Below are 18887 nucleotides of genomic sequence, written 5' to 3'. Positions count from 1 at the left end.
ACCCCAGGGCCAAGAAAGAACTCCTACGGCAAGCGAGACACGATAATCAGCCAACATTGCACACAGAACAGGGGGCAGCAAACGGATAACCCACAGAAGGCGCCAAAGGCGGAGACTCGAGAGATGGAGCCGACAATCCAACCAAGGAAAGCGGACCCCCATGAAGGCCGAGGCCGCCAGTGCGAAGAGGGACCTGCGGGGAGACGGGCCCGTCTATCGCAAGCGCAAGGACAACACAATAGCTCGGCGACACCTCACCACGCCACGTAAGCCCCATCCAGGAACAAAGGAAGGCTGCGCGGAGCTAGGCGCGTCAGTGCCAAGAAAGGCAAAGCCATCGACCTGGGCACGACAGCGGTACGGAAACGCATCAGAATGATCGCACATTCAGGACAACCGGGAATCAGTGGTTTACATCTAATTAATCTAAACCTAAGGAGAAGGAGATCAGCCGCGATGCAAGTAGGCAGATGAACAGGGCGTAAATCGCCCACGCGCATTGGAGACCGCAGTAAGACGCAAGAGTAGCCAATAATTTTCCCTGTCATAAATGCAAGCATCTTACCGCCGCTCCGGACCCAAGGCTTAAAACTTGCGGACCAGCCGAAGACCCTCCCACCCACCCATTAAGCGCATTGGGATGTGGTGTGGCCTGATTAAACATTGGGATCGGGTGTAAGGCTGGACGCAAAGGCCCACTTCACGCTAGTCCGGTACGGAGCGACGAGCATTTACATTCAAGCTCGTACCAAGGACTTCCGTGCCCTAATCCCCGGCCTTAATCCGCACTGGAAATACACCCTAACCCTTGAACTAGACACCCTCTCGCCGGGACCTGAAAGGGAATCCCAATCGTTAAAGTGATCGCGATGCTTATTAGTCCATAAAAAATAGCCGCTGTTATCACCATTTGTCGCTATTTGTTGCGGTCGCCTTCGCCGCGGCCGTCGACGGGATGCGCCGTTCAACTCCACACATGTTTAAGAATGCAAGATGAAAATTATGCATTACCAATAGCCAAAGTAACAACTATTAACCGATGATGTTGGCCGCGCTGTCACCTTGCATTATCGCACATGTAAAACGACACACGCTACGCGTAAGGTAGGGCTTGCCCAAAAGAGGAATTGCCAAAGTCCCCTGTAATGGGTGTGGTGCAATTAGTGTGGTGCATTGATGGAAGGAAGGTAGCTAGATGCATTTCAATGCCGTACATATTTATAATGCGAGTTGAAGGATTGGACGTACTTATGCGAAAAGGAATGGCTGAAAGGAATATCGGGTGCTTGATCAGAAGTCGTGGACGATACTGGTGTTAATAATTTTCCGCGGCCGAGGTGTGTGTGGTTGTTACGGCCGAGGTGATTGCTCACTTGCATGTCAAGAGAAATGCATGAAATGACGGGCACATCAAGGATGTGATTGGTGTGTCGCGCTGAAACAAGGGCACGAGATTCTAACAAGAAATTCCAAGTTATTCCAAGTCGTCGGCTGCTGGTTCCCCTAGCGGACACGTTAGACGTGCTGCGTTTTCTGAGTCAGAAGCCTATGCACTTCTGCCAGGCTGGGCAACATGCAGTCGTATTCGACACGTTGTTGTGATGTGTATAACGTAAAGGAATAGCAATTGGTTCATGGGCTGTTACACCATTTGCGGCACATATTCATAAAGGTCGAGTACCGACTGTGACTCTGCCTCTGCCGTAAAAATTAGCGCAGCGGCGGGTTGGTTGCTTGAGCCGTTCCACGCCAGCTGTGATGAATAGTCAGCCTGTGTTAACACAACACTGATGCGAAAATATTCCGAATCGAATAAAGTAAGAGCCGCGCCAGAGGCGCCACCAAGAATGACCGGTAACACTACTTCCGGCACAGGGTATCTCTACTTACTTGGCCTGCCTAGCATAGTCGCGAGGTCTGATTTCTGTAACTCCCAAGTTATGTTTTAACAAGAAACGCCATCGGGGATTGTCAGAAGACACGGGGTTGACTTACACAATTCACTTTAAACGAGGTACGGGAAGTTCGTGTACGTCACTTTGTGCCGTTCGGGCAGGCATGGACCTGACAACTCCGGGAGAGAGTTGCCACACTACAATGGACAAGACGCGGATGCATTTAGAACTCACACAAAAAGCGAGCATTGTCTCTTTGCAACTTATTATAAACGTACACATCTATGAATGTTGGCCATCACTATTTATCCAGACAGACCACACACAGCCCAGGCAATAAGTTCGGACCGCATGGCAGTATCCATAATTGTGATGTGGTCTCCTGAACGCTCCTTGACGCAAATGCATTGATTGCCGCGCGGGTGCGATGATAAACCAGGGCGGCGCATCCTGTTGGTCCCCTCAAAAATTCATCCACGTTAGTCAGGCGCCAGAGAGTTGTTTGCAGGGACCATCCTTGCCGCATGTTGTTGCGTTGTGTCGGCGGCGTCCAGTAATTTGTGTCGTTGCGGTGGTTGTGACGGCGGTGACGGCAGATGTTGCTGCTGCCATAGGGGTGTGCGTGGCCAATTCGTTTGGCGTCGGGGTGGAGTCTTGGTCTGTTCCGAGCATGGAATCGGCCAATGGATCCGTTGCAGCGCTGTACCGAAGGATGTTGCCGTTGTTGACGGCGAAGGCGCCTTGTACTGGCTGCCTCAAGCGTCCCAAGATCCGTTCTAGGCCGTCAAGCAGGGCGCGGTACAAGTCCGGGTTGCCGTTGTTCCCGTGCCGTAATTTGCCCCACAGAGCTAATGCAACTTCGATTATCGAACAGATTTCCAGCAAAGATTCCAGCATTCGGAATTTCCCACCCGTTTCCCATGTCAAACTCTTCCCACAGAGTTCAACGGTGTATCCCGGGTGCAGTCGACAAGTAAAATGCACATCCTCCTGAACGGGAACGTCGACAAGGACGACGAGCTCCTAGAAGCTTGCATGCCGGAGGACTACAACGTGCAGACGGCATTCAACGCGGCGCAGGCAACAACTCGCAACAACCTTGCCGACGGCACCTATACAGGCTCCGTCGTCATCGTCCAAGACCTCATCGATCACATTCAAGGCCTGGAAGACATCCTGTTCTACAGGTACGTATACTTGACACATGTGGTCTTAGACTCGTCTTTCCCTTGAATAAATACTGCCACGCCAAGTAAACCTCAAATTTGCACATCCTGCTGCTTCGTAGCAAAGTCCAGCACCCAGCCGCTCACTCAATAATACTTACTATTCATCACGTTTACAACTGCACCCTTTTCGGCTATTACCACAACTCTTTCAGGTGCACCGACAACACCTGCGGGGGCGCAATCACTAAACACCTGCAACCTCAAGTATACGTACCTGTAGAACAGGATGTCTGCCAGGCCTTGAATGTGATCGATGAGGTCTTGGACGATGACGACGGAGCCTGTATAGGTGCCGTCGGCAAGGTTGTTGCGAGTTGTTGCCTGCGCCGCGTTGAATGCCGTCTGCACGTTGTAGTCCTCCGGCATGCAAGCTTCTAGGAGTTCGTCATCCTTGTCGACGTCCCTGTTCAGGAGGATGTGCGTTTTACTTGTCGACTGCGCCCGGGATACACCGTTGAACTCTGTGGGAAGAGTTTGACGTGGGAAACGGGTGGGAAATTCTGAATGCTGGAATCTTTGCTGGAAACCTGTCCGATTAAATGTCAGGTAAAAGCGTGTTGAAAATTACTGTGCTGTTAAACGATAGCATTGTGTCGCCTTACTGTATGCAGGTTGCGTTTCCATATTGCGTACATACCTGCCTTGCGTGCCCCAAAGCACAGGATTGGTTGTTTGTGGTCCGCCGCCAACTTCAGCATTTGTGGCAAGCACGAGAAAGCGCCGTCAGCGTGCCAAACCAGCATCTGTGGGGACGGATATAATGTTAATTACAATAAATTCGTGTAAAAATGTTTGAGGTTTCCCTGCTTATTCGAAGAGAACCGTCATATTTACCACCGCAAGATTAGTCCATGTTGTAAGGATACTGGGAGCTATAGCGAGGTCCCCGTGCACGTGAGAGTCATGGAACGGGGACCCCAAAACGAACGGTGCAAGGCCTCACACGGGGAACGTAAACCCTCCCCGTCAAAATCGCAACAATTTGCAATTTTGTTTGGTACTTTTTCAGCAGCTCCAAAACGTTTTGATGCTGTAAAAGCTGCAAGCTTATTAGGTGTAATGATCAACGACGGTTCAAAACGTACTCCCCGAACCGTTCCTTCTCTGTAATCCATACCCCGGTGCTGTCCTCCAGTATAAAGAAATGTTATTCAAGTATACTGGGCCGTAGTTGTGCTGTCATGTATAGCAGTATCAACAATTACTTGCCCGTAGCCCAGAAGCCATCGAAAACAAAACCTGCCCTTAAGAAGACAGAAATAGTAGCGAAGGCACAGAAAGAAACTGCGGAAAACGCCGCCACCAAAGAACATGTGCCCTTGCTCCACATGCAGCCTGATCAAGACGAAGGTCCCGTAGAAGAGTGTTTCTATACTAATCGTACACATGATGATGTGAATGCCGTGGGTGAGGAGGATGCATCATCGGGTGAGGGTTTAAAGTATACCTCTGCCACTAGCTGGCGGGAGTTCGCGTCCTCACTGAGGATGATGAGCCTGGCAGGCCCATCATCCTCATCGGTGTCCGAACCCTCACCCGATGATGCATCCTCCTCAACCACGGCATTCACATCATCATGTATACGATCAGCGTAGAAATACTCTTCTACAGGACCTTCGTCTTGATCAGGCTGCATGTGGAGCAAGGGCACATGTTCTTTGGTGGCGGCGTTTTCCGCAGTTTCCTTCTGTGCCTTCGCTACTATTTCTGTCTTCTTAAGGGCAGGTTTTGTTTTCAATGGCTTCTGGGCTACGGGCAAGTAATTGTTGATACCGCAATACATGGCCTTGTCTCCACGTGGGCCCCCCGTTCTTCGCCATCCCTCCGCCTTCCGTCAAACCTTTTGCATTTCTATCATTTATTTATATAGAATGTCATATTGCGAAACAGAACGTGCAAACCTGACGTCCAGGGTGAGAATTTTTAAAAGGGTCGCTAACAAACGTCCACGTGGAGACTCCCTGTAAAGATGGAACTGTGAACTAACATCCGGGGAAGGTTGTAGGTTATGTACTTACGTTTACGTATATTTTTTATGCAGCATGGTCGAAGAATCGAGGACGGTGAAGGTGAAGTCCTCCAACTCGTACCATCGATTTATCCCGTGGATGTTGTCCGGCGGGTTGGACAGCGGAATGGCGCGCTCAAACAGAAGCGCGCTGTTATAAAAGTGTATGTCGCCGGTGAGGAGATCGACAAAGACTCGGATGATCTCGTCATCCTGGTTTTGCGATTTGTACCTGAAAACAGGAGTTGGATTGATATTCATTACGCAAAGGAGGGGTTAAACACATGTACTTAAGAGTAAGACGGCGAGCAATTTTGTAAAAAGTGAAGGCATTGGTAGAAGTACATACTGCAATAAGTTGACGTTGAACTCGCGATCATACCTGTAAAGCACCGCCATAGTTGTATTCGCCAGGGGTTTCTTACCCATCAGAATTATCCCTGCTCCATAACCGCCGCGAAGGGCGATTTCACTGCTAAAGGCTCCCGCACGCCAGGCAGCCAGCATGTCGGCTCTGGTGTTTTGGAGTTCGGCCGGTAAATGGTCTAATAGGGTCTGCGGCGGGTGGCGACCCACAATTTTTGTTAGGATGATGACAACTTCCACCGGAGTCCTGTGGGTAATGAGAAGATGTAAAGTTGTAGATGGGAAATTTGGGATACTGCTAACAAACGTTGGCAATGGTGATTCACTTACTTCTTAGGTGAAGGCAATGAGGATGAGGCACCTGCCCGTAGCGTCTTCGGAGTCCCAGGCGAGCCAGGTTGTTCTTGGGAATCTCTGGAAAATAAATTCATCGATAAAAAGACAAAATGTTGTGCTTCCTTAAATGAACGATGCAGTGAGTGATCTTACCAGTTGTGGAACGACTTGAGCAAAAATTCCATTTTTGTTCGCCATGTTAAGAAATAGGTCTATGGGCGAATGCAAGCACAATGCGTGCGATATGTGTACCGTTAAGGAATAAGTCTATTCGGCGGCAGCGGAGTTTTGAGCTCCAAACACCTGGTAGTCGTGATACTTCAGTGTCTGGCCAGAGCACCCCGCCCGGCCGGGTAGCTTATATCTCGGCCTACCTTCCGGAGATTCGCTACCACGGTCCTGCCGTACTAGGATAATGTCGGTGAGGCCCGGGGCCCCAGCTGGGGCTGCAGCCCGTTAGATTCGCTTACGATCAACTGCCATGTTCGAGGCATGTGTCGAAAGTCGAAACATGTTCGATTCTTGAGTCGAATCGTTGAGAGTTCTTGTTAACAGTAATCGTTGAAATGTTGTAAGGGAAATGTAGCTTACTACAATTTGATTGTCGTGCATCTTTTGCAAGCTAACGACGTTGTGTCACGAGAAGCTACTACGTGTGTGAGTATTAGGCAACTGCGTCGAGCTTTCGTCGAGCTTTCGTCGAGCTTTCGTCCTAAAAGTGACTCATATGAGTTATATATGCATATATTTGCTGTGCGCAAGCGGTCGGTTGAGAAGGGGTGGGCCACCACAACATGGCCTACTTTGCCCACAGCAACCCTTCAATTTCACACAAATATACACCACCGAAACTAAGCACGTCCCTGTGCGAGCCCAAGATGTACCATCGAACAAATGCACACGTAGGCACAAGATCACCGCGTATAGCACTCAAGAGCTATTTACGTAATGCATTGGCATTACTCACATGAGCACGTACGCCACAAACCCCACAGACATTGTTATGCGCATTCCGTTAATTACGGTTATGACTAACATATCCTTGTTACTATTACTTGTAACGCATAGGCGGAACAACTCCTGCCGTACTATCGTACAGCCGAACCAATTCAGGGGTATATCCTTCCTCCGGTCAGGTTAGAAGGCAGGTCTATGCTCTCAGCGCACATGACCTTGTCACCATGCGTGTACTTGAAGAGGGGCTACCGATGTTCCAACCGGTTACCTGGAAAACACGCGCCCGCTACCTGGGGCTGCACTTCGGACCAGACTCGGGTTTTGCGTCCTGCACGGCTGAGCTGTTCTCGGCTGGCCAACGGGCCATGTTTGCTCTGCGCAACAAGCTGCGCCGGCAGGGTCTGCTGCTACCTAGCGTCGGCATGAAGTGTTTCAATGCGCAAGTGCGTTCTGTCCTATCGTACGGCTCGCAGGTGTGGGGGGCTGACCAGGTTCTCGCGATGTTAGAAAAGGGCTATCCGGCTAACAAGAGGCACCGCGGTCATGCTATTTCGATGTGGCCGTACGAGACCGAACGGTCAAGCTCCAGATCTTTTTCATGAAACAACTGGCAGGGACTTCCGTACCAGCCCTCCAGCTTTTGTTTCGGGAGCTAGGGCAGATGCCTCTACAGCTGCACTGGGCTGAATCCGTATTTCGCTTCTGGAATAGCTTGGTGGAGGACATTAGTAGCGTATACCACAGCGCCTTCCGTCAGGAAGTTCGTTTGGCGTTAGTAACGTATTTGCAGTTTGATGGTTGGGGATCCCTAAGTCATTCGTATCCTTAACCAGTTAGAGCATGACTGGGGTAAAGGAGGAAGCAGTCGGGGGAAGCATTGACGTGAGGGTTAGACGTTACTCGGCATGCAAGCTTGATGTCGAAGCGCTGACGGGCACCCTTAGGGCACGTGTGTCAACGACGACTGGGCGAATGACAGGCAGGCTGTGGACCATAGAGTCTTCGCTACGGACGGTAGGAAGCCCGGCGTGAAGATGTGCCGGCATAAGCACTGGATGGGGCTGCCGAAGCCGTACACGGGTTATATCCCCCGGCGCATCATCGTGCCCTACTCCGTTTTCGTTTGTGTGTCTCCGCCTTGGCGATTAACAGCGAGAGCAACAGGGCTAGCGAGCACCGCGTGTGCGCTGTGTGTCATAGTAACGGAGCTATTGAGGATGAGAAACACTTCTTGGTAGAATGCCCGGTGATTGTGTATGCGCGTCAGAAGCTGCTGGGGACAACTGCTGGGGACATGGTGCTGGTAGGGCTTCCCCGCTGCTGTGCTGTGCAGGTAGGTGCCGAAGTACCTCCATAGGTTGTTGGTTTGGTTGGTACGAGCGACTCGAGGGGACACAAATCAACTTGCCCAACACACAGCCCCAGCACACAGTTGAGGGGGGCCAGCCGTCTCCGTAAAACAAACCCCTTGTTCTTATTCCTTTCATGTAAACATATCGCAGTATTAAAACAATGTTGGCTGTTAGCGGGTGGCCAATCTAACGATGCTACTACAGTGCACTGGTAATGAAGGTAGGTAAGACCCGCAACGAAACGTTCATGGCTGTCATCCAATCCAACAATTGCACGCGGTGGTGTGTGCACTGTGCTGCTACACGACCCTCCAAATGCATCTTCGGACATTGAAACGGTGACATTTTTATTAGGCCACGGATGATCGGTGATGATCGGCATCTGTGCGCCACATGGGAATCTCATCAGGGGTCTCCGCATCTCTGTGAGGCCTCCTCCTCCTCCTAGTCCTGCTATCTCCACCCTTCCCCTCCTCCTCCCGTCACACACTTGCGGCCGGCTCGCTGTGTTGCCTCAGCAGCCATCAGAAACAATCTCAGTCCTGGGCCCGGCACGGTCATCATCATCGTTGCCGCCGCCACTTCCCAAAGCCCCCAACTGCACCTCCCAACGTCTGCTACTACGCCTACTAGCGGAAGGTTCGAATACGTTGCCGAATTCGGTGGTCAATATCCCGCAGGGTGCCCTCGTACACCCGACCCCATACGACCGGGAAGCCCACGCGTTGCAGCTCATCAACACCCACATCACCTGCTACTGCTACCGTTGCCGCTGGAGCCGCAGCAGCCAGCTCGTCAACTCCGTCAGCCGGCTCGTCAACTCCGTCAGCCAGCTCGTCAATTCCGTCAGCCGGCTCGTCAATTCCGTCAGCCAGCTCGTCAATTCCGTCAGCCGGCTCGTCAACTCCGTCAGCCGGCTCGTCAACTCCGTCAGCCAGCTCGTCAGCTCCGTCAGCCAGCTCGTCAGCTCTGACTGGGAGCCGCCTGCACGGCGGCGGACCCAGCGCCAGCTCCGGAAACAGCTCCAGAGGAATGGAGGAAAGGGGGTCGCCGCGAGCTATACTGGTAGCATTCCATGAAGAAAATGCCATCCGGGTTGTGGCAGATAGGGGCCGCTGCAAAACTTGGACGGGGGCCTGAGCCGGAGTGCCGTCCCTAGAAGGCGGAGGAGGAGGTCTTTTAAGTCGTGGGGCCGGTGCTATCATGGAGCAGCTACCACCCCTGCCATTGCAGTTGGAAGCCCCTCCCTGGACAGGGCTGTGGATCCCAACATAGGACTGGTGCGACTGCGGATATACCTCAGGGCTGCTAGCAGCAGCAGCTGTAGCAACAGCAGCAGCAACCGCTGCAACTGCCGGGGTGGCGCCATGGCTACACGGCGGCTTGTCAGGGGTCGTGAGCGCCCTCAGCTGCGCCCACGTTTGCGGTTGTGCATGAGGATGAGGAACTGGATTAGGATCAGGATTAAGTGACGGCAGCGGTAGAAGTGATCCATGTCGATGTCGCCCCGACAGCCGCCGCTGCCACCGCTGCTGCATTCGCTGCTGCTGCTGCTGCTGCCGCAACTCGTGTTTGCCAGGTTGCGACGGCGGCTGGGGGCGACTGTGGGGCTCCCAAAGCGACAGGGTAGAGGAACAGCGAATGGTCTGCGGCGGTGAAGGGCTGAGCCTGGCTGCACGGATGCCGGCCCTGTCGCTAGCACTGTCCATATCCCTTTCCGCTATATCGATTCGCGTCTGTGTGGTATCTGGGTCTGCGGCGCTTTTCCCTTTGCCACTGCCCGTGCCGCCGTTGCTGTCCACATCACTTTTTCCGTTGCTGTCATCATCATCATCATCATCATCATGATTAGGATTAGAGATAACGATGGCCATGTCTGCAGAGGCCCCGGGGCTCCGTTCAGCCGACGTCACCATCACCGTCGGGACGTCGTCCGCGGGGACCCCCCTCGGGGGGACGGCGGCGGGGCGCCACTCCGAGCGAGGTGCGGCTGCTGAGGGGGCAGTTACCCCTGCTGACGCGGTGGCAGCAGCAGCAGCCGCAGCAGCCGCAGCGGCGGCGGCGACCGTGTATCGATCCACCACCTGGCGGGCGGCCTCCCGCACCTGCAGCTCACACGTGTGAGGATACATATGGGGATCGATCACCGGTATGGGAAGAGCCTGATGGGCCCAGCAGGGCTCAGTTAGCAGTTGAGCACTTTGGTAGCAAGTTACAAGTTCCGCACAAGCACTTGTGCGAGGGTGTCCGTAAAAGCCATTGGGGGGCTCATGGACGGTAGCAGTGCGGGCCAAGTGCGTCTCATCGGGTGCCTTGCCGCGTTGGGAGGTCTCGGCTGTGTGGGCCACCAGGCGCCAATGGCGGAACGCAAAGCACGTCATGGCTGTAGGTGTGGTGAGGTGTGGTATGGGATTTACGCAAGCCCATGCGTATGCCCAATATTCCCCCCGGTATGGCCGTCATATCGTTATCCTGAACCCCCAAGCCGGCCTCCTCAGTGCAAGGTCATCGCACACAGCACCGCCCTCCTAACTAACTACTAACTAACGCCCACACCATCTGCCATTGCAAACAATGCCCACCAGCCACTCACTCACTCACTCACTCACTCACTCACTCTCTCACTCACTCACCAGCCGTTCGGCGAGCTGCAAAGAGCCGTTGAATGGCTGCGGCTGCGGCTGCTGCTGGACCCCCTGTTCGCATGGCGGGAGGGGCGGTGCGCACGTCGTCATGCAATGCGGTGTGTGTGTGTGGGGGGGGGGGGAACAATGCGTCCCGTGTTTTCGTAGCATAAGCATCGGCATCGGCATCGGCATCAGCAGTCACAATCCGTCAGCATCCCTCGAGGGTTCCACCTCCTCCTGCACACATGCCGGACACACCCCCACACAACTGCACAGCGCGCAGGGCCGCATCCCCCCACACCACACACCACACACCACACTCACCCCACCGGAACCGCCACACAGCCCTTTACAGCCTATTAGCTGGTAGGCTAGCAGGGGCCACTGAACCGGGACCAAGTGGGGCCGCCCACAGCGGGTCACCCCGCAGAGACGCACCCATGAGCGCGGCGCCTCCCTGCCATCGCGCATTAACCCGCAACACATATTATCATGCCCTCCTCCCCGAGCACATCTCCTCGTATCCTACCGCGCCCACTCACGCCGCTCATTTCCTGCCACCCGCCCACCTCAACATGGCAAACATGGCAAGCTTCCTCACGGACATCCATCCACCCGCTCCCATGTCCACTTTCACTTTCACTCCCACCTGCATGTACCTGTACCTGGTATTGCAGCTGCCGGCCTTGGTGCCCCTGCCGCTGCTGCTTTTGCTGCCGCTGCAGCAGTTGCAGCTGTCCTGGGTCCGGAGCTGCCAGCCATGTGTACCACACGGGACAGCGCATGGCGTAAGGCTCGCCGGCTTCAGCCGCCCGCATGGAGATGGCCGCTAGGCTGGCGCTGAGTGGCGGAGCGACCCACGGGTCAGACCCAGGCCGGCTGAAACCCAGCTTGGCCCAGTAGCCCTCCACGTCCCGGTCGCCCACGACCACAGTGGCGATCTGTCAAATACACACCCACCCGGGGGAAACCCCCACCCCCCACCCGCTCAACCCCAATACAGCGCCGTCGCACGACATGAGGCGCAACTCATAGGTGTCCAGGCAACGAACAGCGCGCACCGCCGACATACATACATACATACATACATACATACATACATACATACATACATACATACATACATACATACATACATACATACATACATACATACATACATACATACATACATTGATACACGGAGCAATCAGTTGCCCTCAGTCGCATTTGGAAAGGTGGACAGCCTCCAGACACCCCACCCCCTCAAAGCGGTGGAGCACGGCAGTACGGTCACACGGGGCCATGCCAGCTGCTACCTCCCCGTCCCCTCCTCTCCCAATGCATCTCCTGCTGCTGTCCGCACCCTGGCTCCTACAGCCCCCCAGCCCACCCAGGGGAACCCCCTCCCACGGGTGCCGGAACCCACCTCACCAACCCACCCCTCACCAACCCACCCCTCACCACCCCACCCCTCACCTCATCCAACCCACCCCACCCCACCTCATGTTCTGCGGCCGCTGCAGCCCGCAAGATGCAGCGGGTGAACAGGCGGCCCAGACCTCCGCGCCTGTGCTTCGGAGCCGTTCCCTGGAACAGAATCTGCAGCAGCCGGGGAGGCGCCACCCCACCATGCAGTGTGGGCATGTGTGTGCATGTGGGCGTGTGTGTGCGTGTGGGCGTGTGTGTGCATGTGGGCGTGTGTGCGTGTGGGCGTGTGTGTGCATGTGGGCGTGTGTGTGCATGTGGGCGTGTGTGTGCATGTGGGCGTGTGTGTGCATGTGTGCGCGCGCGTGTGTGTATTGGTGGGGAGAAAGGGGGAAGGCAGTGGGATGGTGCACCGCGGGGAGGGACCCTCGGTATGCTTGGAGGCGGAAACTGTGTGGGCCCAGGACACTTACCCCTCCTTCCCCCCCCCTACCACTGCCCGAGTAACAACGAGTCTCTTGGCATTATTTACATTACGAGAGCGAACCAGCCATGGACCTTCGTGGCCACTCAGGCAGCCATCTCCGCCCTCCCCCCAACATGCAACAGTCCCGGAGACAGCTCCTGCTCTCCGTTCGTGTGTGTATGTATATATGTATGTATATATATGTATGTATGTATGTTTGTATGTATCTAGATACCTACCGCCCCATTACCCTAGCATGTAAAGCCCCCGTGTCCAAGTCCGCACCAAGCCACTCCAGCACTCCCCCTGCTACTTGCTTTCCCCCGTACGGCCCCCTGCACCCCCACCTGCACATGCCGCCTGCTGCTGCCCGCACCCGCACCCGCACGACATTCAGTGGGGGGTAGGTGGAGCCGTGCGGAGGCGGCACACACCAGCCGGCCGCCTAGCCACAGTCCTGCTACCAGGCAGGAGTCGTAGCTGCGGAGGGGGAGGTCCAGATAAGGGATGCATCTGTGCGGGCGTGTGTGTGTGCGTGTGTGTGTTTTGAATATCGATCGGGGCCTGACACTGGCCAGGGGCACCTAACCCGGTGTACCCCCACGGGAATGAGCGACCGCCGAAGCACTCTGCTCCTTGTGTGTGTGGGGGGGAAGAGGGGCGGTGTAAAAGGGGTGATGGCGGTGGTGGGTTTGGGATTTAGGGTACCTCGCTTTTCACATTAGCGTGGGGGGTCGGGTGGGGTCCGGGGCGGGTTGGCCAACACGGGTGCCGTTGTTGTGTGACTCTGCCCACGGGTGCTTCACGGCCCATTGCTCCTTGAACCTGCGGCCACCTTCCTCCTTCCGAGGGTTGGCGAGCTTTCCAGCTTTGTCGGCAGTGGCCTTTCGCTGGCGCTGGCGGCAGTTGTCATTGCGGGACTGGATGCATTCCGCCGTGCCGGAGCCAGGCGAGCTCAGCTCAATGACGCTTTCCCCAGATGACCAGATCACTGCTTGCGTCAGAACCAGAAGATTTAGGTGGTGAAGCGTTTGCCTCAATTATCGCGGCTACGGGTGTCGCAGCAGCCCGGTCAATGGCTGGCTCAGAGTCTTACCTAACTCGAATGAATCACCTGCACACCTAAGGCCTTCCGGGACCCCGACGTGAAGGTAACTCGACTAGAGGTTGTTGCTCGTCGGTGTGGTAAGAGGAGACCGGAAATATGTCGCGAGATATGTTCCTTTTACTTTTACTGAGATATGGCGGCTTCGCAGCCGCGTTTGGGCTCATTTTCAAGTATTAAGTTTTATTGCTGGTATTGAGAGTATTATATATTGAAAGAAATTTTATAATGATCAAGCCGTCTAAGCACCTTCCGGAAGCGGGAATTTATTTTCTCAATAACCATTTGATCGCAAGTAGCCACTTTTAAAAGCACTGCAGGCCCTGCGCCTTGCGCAGGGGCGGCTGCGCACCCCCCTGGGGGGTCCTTGCACAACACCCGGGCGCCCCTCCTACCCGTGATAAGTGGCCCCCCTGCCGCCGCCATAAGCCCAGAAGCTGAATCCTACAACCCCAACTAATAACAACAACAAAACTGACCACCCTACGTCCCTCACCTCAACGAACTGCCTGGCAAAACCCAGGCCACGCAAAGAGAGAGCGCGTGTGTGTGTGTGGGGGGGGAGACCACGTGGAGTCAGTGCCGGTGCCGGTGCCGAAGACCCGGGAGAACGATGAGGGATGCCGTGATGACGGTGGTGGCGGTGGTGGTGTTCCCCCCCATCACCTTAGTTCTGACTTTTAAACTTCTGGCGTATCAGCTCTGCCGTACCTCAGTCTATATCCTCCTTGGCATCAGCTTTACTCGTTCACGTGGTTCGTCTTCCGCCCCATCACCATCACCCCCTCGATAGCATTGCAGGGTCTCCTCTCCCCAAGAAGAGTTCTCGTACCACCCTCAGGCCGCCTTTCCCAGCCCCCGTTTGCACACGCACACACGCACACACACACACACACACACACACCGGTTGCTGTCGACCAGCTTGCAGCTGGGTTCCGTGGGCTTGCGGCCGCAGTACACGGCGTCCTTGAGCTGGGGGGCACCGGGGGTAGGGGGTGGGGGGGGGAGAGGGGGTGTAGGGGGTGTGGAGGTACCAAGGGGTGGCATGGGGGGAGGGACCATACGAGGTGACAGGGCAGGCTGTATGTGCGCCGCATGTATGTATGTATGTATGTATGTATGTATGTATGTATGTATGTATGTATGTATGTATGTATGTATGTATGTATGTATGTATGTATGCACACGCGCGCGTGTGTATGTATGTGAGCGTGTGAAGCAAAAATAGACAAATCCTAATACATTACAAAGCACGCTGAGAGAGCTCCATTTCGGAGCGAGGAGGGCAAGACTTGATGCGTCGAAGGCGAGACTCAATTGATTGTTCTCAGCAAAGGGGTGTCTGTCTGTCCATCTGTCTGTCTGGAAGGAGGGAGGCGCGCTGACTGTTTGTGGGGGAGGGACGAGGACTCAAGGACCAAACCTTCTCCCCGTGCCGACTAGCTTGATGAGGCACGGTCAGAGAACCCACTGTAGAGGAGCATCGTGCAACAACTTGCTTGGCCAACCCCCTTCGAACGGAACCCACCTGCGCTTTGTTTTCGGGAAAAACTGAGGCCAACAGTCGGAAGACATTATCGTAGTGGACACTGTCCTCGCGGCTAGTCGAGGGGTTGAATGGCGGCAGCAAGCGAAATTCTGCGACGCCCTGCACGCAACCGGGTAAGTTCGGGAAACAGGCCGACAGCCGGCGGCGGAAAGCAAGGCGTTCTCTATAACTATTTTTTTCAACGAGCAGATTAGGTCAAGGCGTGGGAATGAGGACCGCAGTGGATCGTGCAAGTGTCGGGTATAAGGGTATATAAGGGCTACTGCGCGCATTCTACGAAAAGATGACCTACATGTAAAGGTATATTTTCAGCGACACTGCAACGACCTTGCAGCTTTTGGACTTCTTCTTGGATGCGATTTCGACAGCTCCGCATTCCAGGCATTCAAATACATCTGAAAATAGGTAGGGGAATTCAGATAAAATCAACACCTAATTAATTGAAATCGTCATAGAAGTTTATTCTAACCAAGCTCCTCAACTTACTCTTTCAGAAATTGCAAGAAATTGGGACCACCGCGGCTCGCGACCGTCTGTCGCAACCGAATGGCGTACGTGGGTGCATTGTACAGACAAGTTAGCATATAGATATCTCCATTAAATCCTGATCCGTGGACGATCTAGCACCTATGCTGCTTTTCAGGAAAGGCTAGTCTGTCAAGGAGCGGCTCAAAGCTATAGCTCCTTGGACCACCTGATACGATTCTGGGGGTTGGCTCTGGCATGCGCCCCAGACAAGCCTTTTTGGCAAGCTTCGGACATTTGGCATTATCTGACGAGGAAGAAGCTTTGCAGTGCAAGGCTCAACCCCCAAATCTGCCATACGACCCTGGGCAGGAACTGTCCGGTGCCCGTGTGGCGCGGCGGCGACTTTAGGCGCGACAACAGCAAGCAGTGAAAGGGCTTAAACCGCGCAGCGTCCCCAATCCCTCGGAAACGGAGCGCATCACGACGCTTATTGTTGATGTCTCGATGAACATTTAGCGCGGAGTAATCAGCTGCCCAGCTGACCGCTTGCCTGACAGCCTATAACCTTCATCAAGCCATACATGTTAGCACAACACGTGGCGACGCAATCCTTTGCCATTAAGACGCCTGATAGCCTTTGTGTGCTTCCCCCCTCCTCCTAATGCGCCAACTCAACCGCTGGCCTTTCCGTTCCATGGAGACCGGGGGTAATAACTTCCCCGATGACCTTCTTTTGGGCCCCCGGTCGAATAGTGCTTCCCGTTTCTTTCAGGACACAATGCATTGTTCCTCGACTTTTGCACCGCCCGATACTTCCCAAACTGTTGCCCCCAACCCCCAACACCATCAACTGCAGCCGTTCGACCATCATCAACCCCAGGACCCCATCATCTGCTGTGTGGTGCCTGCGCCGTGACCGCCTGCGTGGCAGGGTGGTGGTGGGTCCAACGCCGCCACCAGCGACCTAAGGGCAACCATGGAACCGGTTCCACCACCCCCACCGGCGACCGCGGCCCCCTCCTATTGTCGCCGACGAAAAAACCTCCGCACGGAGCTCTTGCCGCATGTCTGGTCCCTATCATCAACATAACTTCCACCTTAACCACCAACACACATACACACAGACACACATACACACAGACACACATCATGGAAGGGTACGTAAACCCCCACCCTCCGCCCCCGGGAGTGGCAGTGGAGACAGGAGAGCATGTCTGTATATCTCTCTGTATATGTATATGTGCGTAGAGAGCGACATCGTTTAGACCACAACTGGCGACGCAACTACTGCTACTGCTGCACTGCAAGAAGCAGCTATTATGCCAAGCCGGACGACATCCCACATATGTGTGTGTTTCCGGCCATAGCGCCGCTCTTTATTGTATATACGGTCTAGTTTACTAGACCCAACTTATAACATTTAACTTGAAACACTCCCAATAGATGTTCATGTGCAGTGTACGCTGCTCCAAACTCCATCACACTCTCCGCATCATGCCAGCCATACAATACGATTTGGAACCCCAAGAAAACACGGAAAGTATAAAAACGACTTCAGCTGAAAAATGAACCCCAACAGCGTTGTATTATTGTACGAATGCCGGACGCCACCAACTGAACTCCTTCCACCGCCTGCTCCCCAGTCTGCCGCCCCCACCATCACACGCTGCTCCATGCGCGTCCACCTTTGCATGTCCGTACAGCGATATCCGTACTGTCGTACGGCACCAACCTAACCGCAGGCTGAAGTACGCTTTTCCCAACCAGACCTCACCCCCATACGATTAAGCTAGGGCCGCGGCTTACCGAAGGGGCTCGGCTCAAGAGGCTGCACCGCAGCGCCCCAGGAAAGCACAGGGGGGCCGAACAGCCCTCTGGTAACAGTCCTCTTATGTACGACACCTTAGCGGATAAGGCCCCCAGGAGATGTCCGCGGCGGCAGCCAGCCCCCCGCGCCGGGCCCCCAACCCCAGCCCCAGCCCCAGCCCCACATCCGGGAGGCCCGCCGGGCATCGCCCGCCGTACGGGCCCCGTACCGGCTGACGTACGTGTACGTCCGCCCAGTCGCCGTCATGGCAGTTGCCAGTCCCGCCCCTGCCGCCGCCGCCAGCAGCAGCGCCCGCAGCCCGAGTCCCGACAGGCCCCCCACCAGGGCGCCCACCAATGCGCCTAGTAAAGCCAGGCTGTCATTGGCCACCACCACCTGGGGTTTCGGAGCCAGGGAGAAGGACAGGGCCTCACCGCCAGGGCCGGTGAGCACCTGCCGGCGGTGGGGGTGGGCCGGCGGGGGTGGGGCGGTGGGGGGTGGGGGTGGGGCGGTGGGGGTTGGGGTGGGGCCGCTGAAGTTGCGAAATAGGGGGGAGTAAGCGGACCTTGGGAAGGGGGCCACCCATCCAAATGCCTTGGGTGCGGTGGCGGCGGTGGCAACGAGAGGAAACTAATCGACGGGGGGGAGAAGGAGAGGAGGAGAGAGCATCGCCGTGAGATATTCATAGACCCAAAGCCAATCCCACCCAGGCCCCCTTACCCCCTCCCACCCGTAAAGCTGGTGCCTTCGACTTCGGCGACGCAAGTTACAAGTTACAAGTTCCGCACGCAAGTGCGGGTGTGTCCGTAAAAGCCGGGGGGGGCCCATGGACTTTACATTGGTATTGATGCGGGTATTGACGCGGGAGGCCATCCTCCTCCTCCCTCCTCCGCTTCAGGGCTTTAGCGTATTTTGGATGTCAGCCGTCAATGATCTGATGTGTTCACTTCGCATCCTCCGATTCCCAAGTATTTATCTTGTTAACGGCTCTATCTATCTCTTCTGCACATTTAGATGATTTAAAGGTAGGATTTAGCATGTTAATGATATGGCACTAAGTAAAAACCGACCTGACCCCTCCATCCAAACCCTTCGTGCCAGCCCCCTCCCCAGCTCCCCCCCTCCCGCCCTTACCCCTTTCACCCCCCCTTTTTCCGCACCTTCGTGGGTCGTACACTCACGTCACCCGTCACCTGGCCCCCCGCGGCCGCCCCCAGAGCGGCCCCCAGCGCCGCCCCCAGCGGACCGGCTAGCGGCCCCACGGAGCCGCCAACCAGAGCACCAACCGCGGCACCAACCATCGTACCGGCGCTGG

The 18887-nt window shown here is 55.2% G+C and overlaps 4 protein-coding genes across 4 annotated transcripts in view; 1 reads left to right on the top strand and 3 right to left on the bottom strand.

The window, feature by feature from the left end:
* VOLCADRAFT_90178 (uncharacterized protein) overlaps window positions 1-664 on the bottom strand; it is a gene marked incomplete at both ends in the record, with an annotated part of 6745 nt that extends 6081 nt beyond the window's left edge. Inside the window, 3 exons of the mRNA XM_002949635.1 lie at window positions 157-193; window positions 259-342; window positions 624-664. Coding sequence (XP_002949681.1) covers window positions 157-193; window positions 259-342; window positions 624-664 — 162 coding nt within the window. The remainder of the gene's footprint in view (window positions 1-156; window positions 194-258; window positions 343-623) is intronic.
* A 2209-nt stretch (window positions 665-2873) lies between these two features.
* VOLCADRAFT_90177 (uncharacterized protein) lies at window positions 2874-3502 on the top strand (the record flags this gene model as incomplete). Its single annotated transcript, XM_002949746.1, has 2 exons — window positions 2874-3082; window positions 3277-3502. The coding sequence occupies 2 exons, from the start codon at window positions 2874-2876 to the stop codon at window positions 3500-3502; spliced, it is 435 nt and encodes a 144-aa protein (XP_002949792.1).
* Window positions 3503-5144: 1642 nt separating this feature from the next.
* Window positions 5145-6019, bottom strand: VOLCADRAFT_90176 (uncharacterized protein; the record flags this gene model as incomplete). Its single annotated transcript, XM_002949634.1, has 3 exons — window positions 5145-5364; window positions 5515-5745; window positions 5988-6019. The coding sequence occupies 3 exons, from the start codon at window positions 6017-6019 to the stop codon at window positions 5145-5147; spliced, it is 483 nt and encodes a 160-aa protein (XP_002949680.1).
* Window positions 6020-8772: 2753 nt separating this feature from the next.
* Window positions 8773-18887, bottom strand: part of VOLCADRAFT_90175 (uncharacterized protein) — a gene marked incomplete at both ends in the record, with an annotated part of 15178 nt that continues 5063 nt past the window's right edge. Inside the window, 15 exons of the mRNA XM_002949633.1 lie at window positions 8773-9127; window positions 9521-10248; window positions 11095-11154; window positions 11436-11711; window positions 12253-12351; window positions 12991-13123; window positions 13439-13563; window positions 14245-14257; window positions 14653-14720; window positions 15277-15396; window positions 17572-17593; window positions 17802-17968; window positions 18007-18025; window positions 18138-18202; window positions 18733-18883. Of these exons, the coding sequence (XP_002949679.1) occupies window positions 8773-9127; window positions 9521-10248; window positions 11095-11154; window positions 11436-11711; window positions 12253-12351; window positions 12991-13123; window positions 13439-13563; window positions 14245-14257; window positions 14653-14720; window positions 15277-15396; window positions 17572-17593; window positions 17802-17968; window positions 18007-18025; window positions 18138-18202; window positions 18733-18883 (2401 nt within the window). The remainder of the gene's footprint in view (window positions 9128-9520; window positions 10249-11094; window positions 11155-11435; window positions 11712-12252; window positions 12352-12990; window positions 13124-13438; window positions 13564-14244; window positions 14258-14652; window positions 14721-15276; window positions 15397-17571; window positions 17594-17801; window positions 17969-18006; window positions 18026-18137; window positions 18203-18732; window positions 18884-18887) is intronic.

This window comes from Volvox carteri, assembly GCF_000143455.1.
Source record: "Volvox carteri f. nagariensis unplaced genomic scaffold VOLCAscaffold_15, whole genome shotgun sequence".
NCBI classification, from domain to species: domain Eukaryota; kingdom Viridiplantae; phylum Chlorophyta; class Chlorophyceae; order Chlamydomonadales; family Volvocaceae; genus Volvox; species Volvox carteri.
Note: the sequence above shows the minus strand (reverse complement) of the source record. Positions and strands in the feature narration are given on the sequence as shown.